Source organism: Capra hircus, chromosome 17 (assembly GCF_001704415.2).
Source record: "Capra hircus breed San Clemente chromosome 17, ASM170441v1, whole genome shotgun sequence".
NCBI classification, from domain to species: Eukaryota; Metazoa; Chordata; class Mammalia; order Artiodactyla; family Bovidae; genus Capra; species Capra hircus.
The window spans coordinates 26,685,451-26,698,301 of record NC_030824.1 but is presented as its reverse complement, the minus strand read 5'-3'; the positions used below and the strand labels follow the sequence as shown (position 1 = coordinate 26,698,301).

General features: G+C 48.0%; 2 protein-coding genes across 2 annotated transcripts in view; one reads left to right on the top strand and one right to left on the bottom strand.

Moving 5' to 3' along the window:
• Window positions 577–10,799, bottom strand: PXMP2 (peroxisomal membrane protein 2). The gene is made up of 5 exons (XM_018061457.1): window positions 10,484–10,799; window positions 8,077–8,193; window positions 6,409–6,571; window positions 3,388–3,507; window positions 577–917 (listed from the first exon to the last, which is right to left on the bottom strand). The coding sequence occupies exons 1-5, from the start codon at window positions 10,603–10,605 to the stop codon at window positions 849–851; spliced, it is 591 nt and encodes a 196-aa protein (XP_017916946.1). The 5' UTR covers window positions 10,606–10,799; the 3' UTR covers window positions 577–848.
• The window catches only part of POLE (DNA polymerase epsilon, catalytic subunit), a 56,302-nt gene continuing 54,358 nt past the window's right edge, over window positions 10,908–12,851 (top strand). Inside the window, exon 1 of the mRNA XM_018061450.1 lies at window positions 10,908–11,011. Within this exon, the coding sequence (XP_017916939.1) occupies window positions 10,950–11,011 (62 nt within the window). The 5' untranslated portion in view covers window positions 10,908–10,949. The remainder of the gene's footprint in view (window positions 11,012–12,851) is intronic.

Below are 12,851 nucleotides of genomic sequence, written 5' to 3'. Positions count from 1 at the left end.
GGGGACAGAGGATGAGATGGTTGGATGGCATCACCGACTCGATGGACATAAATTTGAGCAAACTGCAGGAGATAGTAAGGATGGGGAAGGCTGGCATGTTGCAGTTCATGGGGTCGCAGAGTTGGACATGAGTTAGTGACTGAACAACAACAAAGATCAAATAGAAAAAAAAAAACAAAAAGAACCCTGTGAAAACAGAAAACAGCGCACAAGACAGAAGAAAACTTTAAAATATATACAATTGAGATCCCAAGGGATATTGTATCCATGAAATAAGGATGGGAGACTATCAGGAAAGAATGTTCTGAGAATGAAAAAGCAGGGAAGGAGGGCTAATGTAAATGAGCAACAGGAGAGTAGAGCCAGTGGAAAGGGTGGTATACAGGGCCTCTCAGAAGGTCAGGGAAAGTCTTTGTCTAAGGGGCCCTTGCCCTATAGGGCCAAGTAGCGAAACAGCTGTATTGTGATATATTTTACCACAAATTTTTAAACATTTAAAAAATTCCAAGAGCAGTCCTCTGGTCACTCATTTCTATCAAAGCAACAGCAATTATTCTGAGAAATTAAAATCACCACTGAAAATGCTACATTATAGTTTATTGTGATCCTAATTCAATCCAGGGTGACAGGTGAAATCATCTCTGCTATATTTAAGTTTCTAGGGCAGCACCACCTGAGGACAGCGACTGCCTTTTTAAAACACAATTCTGACATTAAGAGATTTCTGTTTCTCCATCCATCATGTTCGAGTCATCTTGAATCTCATGATCTAGAGCCCGGTTGGCTTATTTCTGTTCTCTCACCCCACCCCAGTCATCAGTGTGTCTGACAACCTCTCCAGGTCATCTTCACTTCCCCAGAGAGGCCAGGTAGGCGTACCAGAACAGAGCCACCAAGTTTGCAAAAAGCACCCGGAACTGCCAGAGAGAACAGATGGTAAGGTAAGAAGAGGAAGGCCCTGGGCACACTTATCAAGTACGAGGCCCCCAGGACAGTGCTCATCCACTGGTCAGCCCATCTACCCACTGTTGGATTTACTGAGTCTTTACTTTGCATGAGGCACTATGCCTCGGCTCCAGCAGAGAGAGGTGAGGAGGACAGTCCCCCTGCCTGATGATGTTAACTGGACAGTAGGGAAAACACTTCACTGATCACTTCAGCTCCTAGTAGGCCCCTCTCACCCCAGGACCAGACATCATGTGGGTAGCTTCACCCAGCTCTTCCCTGACAACTCCATGACCAGTTCACTCAGACCCATCCTGTTGCCACTATCTGCTTCAATGATCTGACAGAGGTACTCCCACCTAAAACCACCTTTAGTCAATTACTGAGTTTCCCCTGCACATAAGCTCCAGGAAAGTAGCAATCTTGCCTATCTCATTAATCACTCCAGCCCAGAATCTACAGCCACAGGGCATACAGCAGGTGCTCAATACATATGTGTGGAATAAACTCCCTGCCACTTAAGCACTCACCTGCAACCACCTTTTAGGGAGCTCTCTGACCCCAAGCTTGCAGTGCTTCCCCTAAGCTACTCAGAAGGATTCTATTTTCCAGCCTCTCTACCCTCATCCACAGGCCCCGCCACATCCTCAGCCATTCTGTTTTCTCATGTCTTTATTTCATTCTCTATATGCCTTAGAACCTATGGTCCATATCCCTGGTTTTCTTCCCTTCCTGTTCCTCAGTTGTACTCCGTTGAAAAACCCCAGTCCTCCCTGCTTCTCACCTGCCCTAGGCCCCTGCACAAAAGGGTCTTTACCCTCTGCTGGCTCCCCCATCTCCAATCAGCTTCCTCTCCTATCTTTCACAATGCCAAGGCGACCACTACTTTATTCCGCTCAAAACACCCATCAGCCTCCCCTGCCGTACCCGCCTCCCTCCTAGAGGAAACACAAGGTGTGGCCGGGGGTCCCCAGTCAACAGTGACCTCCTCTCTCTCCTCTGCTCAACGGGAAGAAGTGTCTCTCTGCTTATGTGCCACTCCCATCCCCACCCCTCTCACTGGGGCAGCCTGGGGCGCCACGTGCCTGTCACATGATCACTCTTCTAGCTGCCAAACCTTCTCCTTTCCTGGACCACTGCTAACTATGGTTTTCTCCCTATGCTTCACAAACTTGTAGTTAGACTTTGTAGTTTATCTTCTACTTTTTCACCCACTCAGCCTCAACAGTCTGGCTTCAGCCCCATCGAGCCACTGAAATTGCTCTTGGAAAGGTCGTTTAAGCTAATGGAGACTTAGTGATTTTTAACTTCCAGCAACATCAGCTACTGCTGTTCATCACTGCCTCTGGTTTTCTGCTATCCTTGGTGTGTGTGGTGTGTGATTACCAAGCCCTCCCTTCTCCCCTCTCCTACCCTTTCAAGGTAGCTCTTTCCCAAGGGGGCTCTTGCCCCAGGTCTCTTTCCTCTATCTAAAGCAGGGTGGAAACCAGCTTTTATGAGCTAATTTCAGGTAGATTACTTAAATAGTGTGCAGAAAAACGGTAACACAGCAGGCTGAGGCCTGGGAATTTCTGGAAAGGCCTGTTTGAGAGTTGGTGTCTGGGAACTTGGATGTGGGTTCCCACCTTTCTCCAACTGATGAGAATGGCTCTCTGGGCCTAGAGTGCCTACAAAATCAGTGTGCCTGAAGCTGAGTGCCTGCTCTCCTCCCCGGGGTCTGGAAGTCTGGTGCAGGCAGCAGTGTCCATGTGTCAGCCCCAAGTAAAACCCTGGGCAGAAATATTGCCGTGGCTGATTTTGTGGGTAAATGATCACTTGCTCCCAGTAGCCCTCAGGGCAGGGAGCATGGAGTGCCTGCAATGGCTTCCCAGGATCCAGTTGTACATCCCTTTTGCGTGGCCCTAGTAAATCTCAGCTATGAGCCCATACACCTGGCAGTGGTCTTGGGACCCAGTCACAGGTGAGCTATACTGGGTGTGAAGACAGTGGACAATGGCAGGGCCTTCAACCAACCAGAGGGTGGCCCCTCAGCTGCCTGCCTAGGGCCGGTGGCCAGAGGTCAGTGAATTGGTTCACACCCAGACACTCTGCCCCTTACCACTCAGAGGCCCCCCGCCTCACTCAGGTTTGGCTCTGACGTCCCTGCGAGTGAGGCTGCCTTGGCTGCAATCTGTAAAGCCTTGGAGGTGGGGGGTGGGGGTGGGCATCCAACCCTAGAAAGCTGAGCACAGCCTGGGATGAAGGGGCACAGCGTGGACCCAGCTTGGGCCCCCCTATGTCACTTTGCCTCCTCAAATCCAGTAATGGTAGCAACTCAGAGCAGAGAGAAAAGCCTCAGGAGGAATCCAGAACCTGGGATGACCCAAGGCTCGGGAAAAAGACTGGGCTCTAGGGAAGCTTGAAGCCCTCTGTGGCTCCACGCTGGCACCTGGCTGGCCTCACCTGCACAGGGATATAGTTGATGTTAATAAACTGCACAGGTGTCCACACTCGCCAGTTCATCCGCAGCGCCGGCCAGAACCCGCTCTTCATCTTGGCAGTGAAAGCGGCGGTGTCCTGCCCCTGCAAAGGGGGGAAAACGCAAACTGTGAGCAATACTGGTCTTTGAGGCAAAGGACCCCAAAGCCTAACTCAATGATTTCTTTAAAACTGCATGTTTTATTCCATTTATATGGACATAGCACATGCGTGTGCTTGATCAGTGATACAGCCGGATGAACTAACAATCTAGTAGGAAGGTCATCGAAACAGTGCTCTCATTGTGTGTGACCTTTGCCCACGACCCCTGAGAGCTGAGCTGATGATGGTGTGATTCACACTGCTGGCCTGAGCACCAGAATTGCAGCTGCTGATGGCTCAGCTGTCAGTTCTTTCCAGAATAACCTCCAAAGTTGATGCATTTCCTAGCAAAACTTGTCAGGAGTTCTTTTTAAAAAATAGACCCCAATAAATGATTCTAAATGCCACCTGGAAGGATAGATGCATAAGAATACCCATCTTGAAAAAGAGTAAGAAAGGAAGGCTTGCTTTACTAGAGATTTTTAAAATTCTGTACAGTTAGGGCAATTAAAAAGTCTGCTGGCGGCAGTGGTGGTTTCATCGTTAAGGTACGTTGAGACTCCATGGACTGTAGCCCACCAGGCTCCTCTGTCCATGGGACTTCCCAGGCAAGAATACTGGAATGGGTTGCCATTTCCTCCTCCAGGGGATCTTCCCCACCCAGGGCTGAATCCACACCTCCTGCATTGGTAGGCGGATTCTTTACCGCTAAGCCACCCAGGAGGCCCACAGACCGAAGTATATCTCATGCTATATTAAAAACAAACACATAATACTACAGGAAAGCATAGGAAAATATTCCTATTATCTTTGGGCCTATCAAAATGTACAAAATAAAATCATAAGAGTAGAAGAGGAAAATATCAGAAAATATTTCTAGTATCTTCCTTTAAGGAAGCCTATGAAGGAAAAGACTAGAAGATTTGAATACATGACTTTTTAAGCTTTTGTATGGAGAAAGACACTATAAGATACTTTATATAACTTACACAAACATTTTTATGAAGTTAAACATCTAAAAATGTGGAAAATATCTGTAACTTTTATTTGGCAAAGGATGGATATCCTTAATATGTACAAACATACAAATAAGAAAAAATGCAAACATTCTAAGAGAAAATGAGCAGAGTTAGTGGAAGAAATACAGATAAGCATATAAAAAGATACCCAACCTCATAAAGATACAGAAAATATTTTTCACCTGACTTCCCTGGTTGGGCAGTGGTTAAGAATCTGCCTCCCAGTGCAGGGGACACAGGTTTGATCCCTGGTCCGGGAAGCTCCCACATGCTGCACAGCAACTGAGCCTGGCGCCACTACTACTGAGCCCACATTCTAGAGCCGGAGAGCTGCAACCACCGAACCTGCGTGCCTACAGCTTGTGCTCCACAACAAGAGTTTAGAGGTCTCTGGGATCACAAAACTTGCATCTGAATCCTGACTCAATGACAGACACAGTTACAGCACCTTAGGCCAGTGTTTACCCCATAAATAACTGAAGGCCTCAGCTTCCTCAGTTGTCAGGTGGATTGATATTAGGCTCAAAGACCTGAAGCACTGGATGCAGAGCTCAGTGCTCAACAGATGTCAGCTGATGCTATCATTCTGCACCACTATAGGGAGGACAGACAAGGACAGCCTTTTTGGATAATAATTCTAGTAATTGACCATGAAGGAATCCCTATACAACAGAGACAGGCGTATGGTTTGTAACACAATGTCTGGATCACAGAATGTCGGATGTGGAAGCAGCTTGTAGTGTGTGTGCCGTATGGAGAGTGTGGTCCCACACGTGTCATTATGTGGTGGGAACTTTATGTGCCTTGGTAACATTGCCTTATCCATGCAGGGTATTTATTTTTTAATGAAAATATACTCACTTCCTATTTGGAAGGAAAAAATGGGGAGAAACTGCTGTGGTACCCTCAATCCTAACATAAGCACCCTTTCACTTTCTCCTATCTGATTTCCTAAGGGCTTCCCAGATATTTCTTTTTACTATCAGGGACTTATTAGGAATCACAGCGAAGTTTAAACATCTTTCCTACCTCTCACCAGGGTCACTTTAGACAGCAATGGGTGTTCTCCTTACTAACAAGAACTTGAGATGTGGTTTCAAAATAAAACCCAAGTGAGAAGTGTTTACTTGCTGTGATTGGTTGAAATAAATTACTTCCAGGGCAGAACATGACACATCTCAGCACACAGAGGACGAAAAGGAGATGGTGAGGCTGGTAGGTAGTGGGAATGGGGTTGGGTGAACACACCTCTCAAGTTTTCCATTGCAATGTTAAGTCTATGCTGATAAGTTAACCTCTTCAGAGCACTTGTGATATCCACACCCCCAAGTGAGCACAGGGTTCTGCAAGGTCCATGGACCCCTCTGGTGTCTGGTGAAGCCCATGCAGCCACTTCCCAGAATGTTTTGAAATACATAAAATATATGGGAGTACAAAGAAATCAATTATACTGAAGTATGGGAGTTGGTGACAGACAGGGAGGCCTGGCATGCTGAGCACACGGGGTTGCAAAGAGTCAGACACAACTGAATGACTGAACTGAACTGAACAGCTATCGAAACATTCAGAAAACATTCTTATAAACCAGTATATGTGCTTCTTCACCTACACATTCAGTGATAAGACCTGCCGAAAGGTGTCAGGAGTGATGAGCATAAACGATACTCTGGGGTAACTGTGACAATGGATGTGTGACAGCCGTCTACCTCGGACGCTTACATCAGGCCAACAGGTACTGCTAATACGGCTGTGCTTTGCTTCTGATATTTCATAGAGGACAACGTGAAACTTCAACTTGAGTGAAAAGTTCAGAGACCCTGTGAATTCCAACCACAGCATCCCTATGCCAACAAACAGCTGGCGTGCATGAGTGCTAGAGACCAACCTCCAGGAAGTTCATGACAAGGAAGAATAAAGACAGGAAGGCAGGTGCGAAGAGAAGGCGGTCCAGGAGGAGCCTCTTGATGCCTGCCAAGGGGACATCGGAAGGGATCCAGCGCTCCATCAAGAGGTAGAAGAAGTGACCCAACGGCCCTGTAAAAAAAAACCTGAGGCCCGCGGTGGGGGTGAGTTGGACACACCCTTCACCCTCAAACCCCAGATCCTAAAACCTGCCTCCCTGGAGTCCCTCAGCACTGACCACAGAGGTCTGTGTGGCCCTTCTAGGAAACATGCTTTCAATGCATCTGCTCCAGGCATTCATTTTTGCCTCTGACAGACCAGGCTTGTTCCTGCTTTGCACCCCCTTGTCATCACATGGCTGGCTCCTTCTCAACATTGTTGGCTCAGAGAGTGCCTTCCAATTGTCCTGAATAATGAACCAACCGCTGTCCCAGCCACTCTCTATTCCAGGCCCTGTCCATTTTCTTCAAAGCATTTATCACTGGATGTCATGGTCTCATTTGTTTATACAGTGCCCTCTCTTCACCCTTAGAAGGTAAACGCCACAAGGCAGGATCATGTCTGTCTGTTCACTGCTCTGTCTAGAACATGGCCTGGCTCAGAGGTGCTCGGTAAATAAACAGAAGCATCCCAGGTGTCAGAGCTTTTTATCAAACTCTCTCCGATCATTATCAGGGCTGAGACCTGGTGCTGTGCGCTGGCTTGTCTGTATTATTTTTCATTTCAAACAGCACAGGAAGAAAACTGAACCCTGCCACCATGTCTACTGGATCAACAGATCTGAGATTCCATGAAATCCAGAATCAAAAGATGAGCAGGGGCCCAGGGGCCTTCCAGCTCCACAGTGCCAAGCCTTTAAAAAAATGGTTTTCCCTTGTCTTTCTCCACCCTTTCACAGAATGTTAACTGGCCCAGAGCAGGGCTTCTCAGGAGGAAGAGAAACAGGAAGTCTTGAGGATGGAAAACTGTGACTGGATAAGGGGAATGGATCAAAATCACTCCCAGGTGGAGGGATTATCACCCCCTCTTTGGAGAGATTAGGACTTTAAATACATATGGGAAAAGCTGTGACGACTCAAGTTAGCATGCTTACAATACAAAAAATGTTATTTGCAAATTTTGAATTGAAAAAAATCAATCTTATTGCAAAAGATTTCTAAAAATCCATCTATACAAACACTGTTGTTGGCCAGAGAACTCGGGGTGGATTTAATAGATAAAACTTCTGAATCTCTGTGCTTTTGCGATTTAAAAAGTAGTTCAGAAATGACAATTTTCAGGATACCTAAGGATTTCTTTTCTGAATGGTTATACCCTGAATTTAACAACAGAAACTAACTGGTCATATTTGAGTCTGTTTTCCTCTTTCAGAGTCTTTGGGTCCTGAAGTCTGATTTCAGGTTTAGGTGCCCTCAGGCCTCTCAGCTCAATTACTATGGCTACCCTCACCCATGCAATTCAAAATAAAAACCAAATAAAACTACAAAACAAGTGAAGCTAACGTTATCCATCATTCTGATTTTTCTCCCATGATGACTTCAATGCTTTTTTAAAAATTACTTTTCTGAATTAGGTAATTCCAGGTGTTGATATCCTAGCTTTGTCGCACTTAGCCTGCTACTGAGTAAATCAGTCCCTTTATGGAACTCACCCATAGATAGCATATCTGAGAGGCCCACTGACATCTAGCTTTTGAGAGCAGTTTTCTTTTTTCTGCTTCTTCTCAATCAACTGTGCCAGGAAGTTCCCAAGTGCTGACAAAATGCCACTGTGGAGAGAGGGGTATTCAGAAAACAGAAGTGAACTACCGGGGCTGGGGGCGCGGGGCAGGGAGCGCATCTATTCCTGCACATAATTAGCCCAGTGGTTCGAAGAACATGCTGGGGATGGGTGGAGATGAACCCTTATCAGAGCAGCGAAATGTAAGTTCCCTGCATGAAAAGGTGGAGACGGCAGAACTTAATACACACACAGAAGCATGGTAAGATTTCCAATCAGTGGGTTATATAAGTGTCATATCTGGATTGTGATGATATCCTATAATTTTAGAAAAAGTTACCCTGTGTAGTTATAAAAGGGCAACGCCGAGGGATCCTTATGAAGAAAATTTTCTATATTTTGACTCCAGTGGTAGACACACAAACCTATACCTGTGACAAAACTGCATAGATCTTAACACCTACAGTCACGGAAGAGTACAAGAAAAGCTGGGGAAATCTGAATAAGTCCTATGGTCTGCTATCTATGCAGTGTCCCGGTTGTGATACTACAGTTTTACAGAATGTTGCCAATGGGGGAAATTGGGGCAAGTATACTAGGGATCTCCCTGTATTGTTTCTTACAACTACATGTGAATCTGGGGCTTCCCAGGTGGTGAAGAACTTGCCATGCAGGAGACGCAAGAGACAGGGGTTCGATCCCTGGATTGGGAAAATCTCCAGCAGGAGGGACTGGCAACCCACTCCAGTTATTCTTGCCTGGAGAGTACCATGGACAGAGAAGCCGGGTGGGCTACAGTCCACAGGGTCGCAGAGTCAGATGTGACTGAAGCAACTTAGCACACGCGCACATGTAAATCTACAATCATCACAATAAAACTTTCAAATAGAAAGATGGAGATGGGCCCAGCTGCTCAATAATTGGTCTATATCTGCATTCTGAGAAGCTTTCTAAGCTATAAAGTCCAAAATTCTTGGACGAGACAAGGAGCCTCTTGATCTGATCTTTCACTACTTCTTCCTCATCCTCTCCCTTGGCTGTTGTTCATTTTCTCCAGGAACACAGGCCCATCTTCCACTCCACCACTATTAGATTGCTCCTCCCTCAGGACCTTTGCTCCTGCTGTGCCCTCTAACCTCTGATTCCCTGTTTTGTACAGCCTGTTCCTTCTTCAGGCTTCTATTTAAGTGTCACCTCCTCAAATAAAACTTCCCTGACCACTTTATCTGTGTTATACACTTATCTGCTTTTTGACTAGTTCTTTACTAGAACGCAAGATCCGTGAGGGTAGGGACAGGACCTACTTGTCTTAATCATCACTAATGCTCCCCAGACAGGAAGCAGCTGTACACATGTATGAAAGGCTGTATTAATAAAAGGGGACAAACTTGTAAAATGGATTAATTAAAAGGAAGAGGGGGATATCTCATAAAATGTTTAGTACTCCAAATCAAAGGGCCCACCTAACCGCAGCAAGGGGGACACTGTGTCAGTTTTCTCCCAAATGCAAAGCTCCTGAAGCATGTCTTACCACCTCCCACCTGGTCTAGCCTTCCTTGCCCTTCCTAAAGGCGTTCACCTCAACCCATTTAGTCCATCCGGTGGTGGTTGTGGTTTAGTCGGGAAGTCCTGTGCGACTCTTAGGACCCCAGGGCCTGTAGCCCTAGCCCGCCAGGCTCCTCTGTCCATGGGATTTCCCAGGCAAGAATACTGGAATAGGCTGCCATTTCCTTCTTCAGGGGCTCTTCCCGACAAAGGAATCGAACCCGGGTCTCTTGCATTGCAGGCAGACTCTTTACCGACTGAGCCACCAGGGAATCCCCAGCCTATCCTGGACTCAAAACAAGAGCAAGTACCAGGGAAGCCCCAGTCTAACCTAGCCTCAAAACAAGGGCAGGTACTAACGAACTGGAAGGTAGCTGCAGAACCTGCGCAGAGCCGAGCGGGTGACATATGTTTCCCCCAGTCCCCTTTTACCCCGGACGACCGCCACCTCCGGGGCAGAGGGGCCGGAGGCCCCGAGGTCTGCAGCAAGTCCTTCAGCTCGGGCACTCCTTTAGTCTGGTCCCTGGGTCCACATTTTAGGGTGTTTACGAGTCACAGCTCGGAACCAAATATACAGAACAGCACGTGCTAAGAGTTCTGGTTAATTTAAGGCAACTGGAGGGTCATTTTGACACACAGGGATTTTGCCTTCCACATTCAAACCCCCACGTTGGATGGATGTACCTGTGGGGCTGGGTCACCGGCCGACAGAGCTCTGGGCCGCGCCCACCCCCGCACCCCGCCTCGCCCCCACCGGCCCCGTCCCGTCCCCTCCTCCGCCTCTCTGAGCAGACCTGGTGGCCGCTTTGGTGAGTACTGGGTAGAGCCGCAAAAGGCGCAGGTACTGGGAGAGCGCCCGCCGCGGGAGCGGCCCTAGTCCAGCCTCCGCCCGCAGCTTCGACGCCGCCGGCGCCATCGCCTTCCCCGGTCCACGCCCACCGGGGGCACAGACCCCACTCTTGGCTTGTCGGGCTCTGGGCCCAGGGCGCGGGGCGGGGACGGCCGGACATTTCCCGCCCCGCCGCGTCCCGCAGTGCCGCCGGGTACAGACCCCTGGATACGCAACGCGCACCTCAGCGCACTTTTCCCGGACTCCCTAACGGGCCACCGCCCCCTCGGGCGCCGGCGCCGATTGGAGCTTTTTGGGGCGGGGTGCGACGAGCCTCCTGATTGGGCGGTGGGGCGCTTCCGGCTTCTCGCGAGAGTCATTACAAGCGCGCCAAATTCCTACAGGGAAGTGGCGGCGGCGGCTGCAGCGTTATGGTTCTGAGGAATACTGGACGACTGCGCGCGGAGCCGGGCGCGGACGGGGAGCCCAGCCGGTGAGACAGGTGGCAGGCGGGCGCCAAGGACCTTCCTTTCGGCCTGGCGGCGCAGGAGCGCCCCCTCCTTAGCGCGCGCGCGCCGTCCGTGAGCAGCGGCGAGAGCGGCGCTCCACTCGGCCGCCCGACGTGGGCTCCGGGTTGAGAGTCCGGCAGCTCTCCGAAGCTGCCCCCTCTCCCCGCCGTCTTTTTGTTGGCGCCGTGTCCGAGGTTCTCCGCCTGCGGCCGTTCGGCAGCGCAACGGGGAAGGGGCGGCTCTAGGACGGGGGCGGGGAGGAGGAAAGCGCCATAGCTTGGCTCCTGCTGATGCGCTGCCCACGAGTTCTCAGGGTAGTAGCTGAGGGTGTCCGGTTATGCTAGGAGCGCGCGCGGAGGCCTTGCAGCCTAATCTCCGGTCGGCGCCGCAGGCCCACGGTCGGCGCATCTTGTGCTGGAGTGAGGGCGGTGGGGCCGCAAGGCTCCGGCCTCTCGGGTCCAGCCCCACTGCTTCGCGTGGTCGGGGCGGCCCTGACCGCGTTGTCTGCGAGGCTGCGGAGTAAAGGGAGCAGCTTCTGACTTAGTTCTAAGGTCAAAAGCCCTTAAAATTAAGATGTGACAGGGTTTTGTTCGTTCTGAAAGCTTTAGGGGAGAATCTCTTCTCTTGCCCTTTGTAGTTTGTAGAGGCTCCTTCCTCTATTTTCAAAAACAACACTGCCGCATTTCCAGCCTCACTCTCCTCTCTGTCTCTAATTTCTGGCTCTTATAAAGAGCCTTATGATTACAGTGGATCCACCCAGATAAGCCCCATCTCAAAACACCTAAAGTCATCACACCTGCAAACTCCTTTTGGTCATGTAATATAAGAGGTTCCTTGGATTAGGACACAGACATCTTTGGTGTGGGGGCTGTCAATTATTCTCTACAGCAGGTGGCTATAACTTTTTGTGAAAAATAAGGATCCTCATCTTGAAATAGGTCATGCTGTTCTTTAGGTGTAGGTGACCCAAGAAATATCTTCAGGCAAAGGAGGTTTTCTTAAGCAAAATTCTCTGTTTATAAATTAATAACTAATTAATCATGTTACAGTAATTAAAGACATGAATTCTGCACAGGCTTGGTTCAGATCTTTTTTTTTGTCTAACTAGTCTCTGTTTTGTATATTTAGCTTTCTTAGACTGCACCATTCTAGACACATACATATTTTCTCTGCTTATTGATTTATAATAAAGTAGCTCATTTATTTACATTAAGACAAAAAGTTATGGGGTATGGATTCTTAGCTGTACATTTTTGAGGAGTGGAGAATATAGTTGGCTTAACTAATAAAGAGGCCTTCAGCCCAAAATATACAGGGGCCAGAATCTCAGAACTGCAGTTTAAAGAAGAAACTATTAATAGCATTTGCTTTTTAAGTTGGAATGCCAATATGGTAATTATTCTCTTTTGAAGATGGATAAGCCATAATTATTGTATTCTATTTAGATGGTATCACACCTGTGAAATTAAAGATTGTGAACAATTTGGGATTATTCCAATCTCTGGAATCAAAATAGGTTTGGATAGTTCTATTGATGGAAAGTCTTTGTCAAGTACTTAATTTAAGGTTTATGATAAAATCCATATAAAGTTATTTAACCCTAAGCAGAGAAAGGCTTGGGAGGTTTGAGGCAGATATAACTGAGCTGGGAAGTGATTTCCTTTGTCAGTTGAGAGAGTTCCTCTCACACTGAACAATGTTATATCCGCATTTTTATCCATGTGTGGTTCTTCAAACATCCAGACTCAGGTGTCCCAGAAGATACATCATGCTTTTAAGGTACAATTTATTCTACCACAACAGGTATTTCTGTAACCCTAGTTT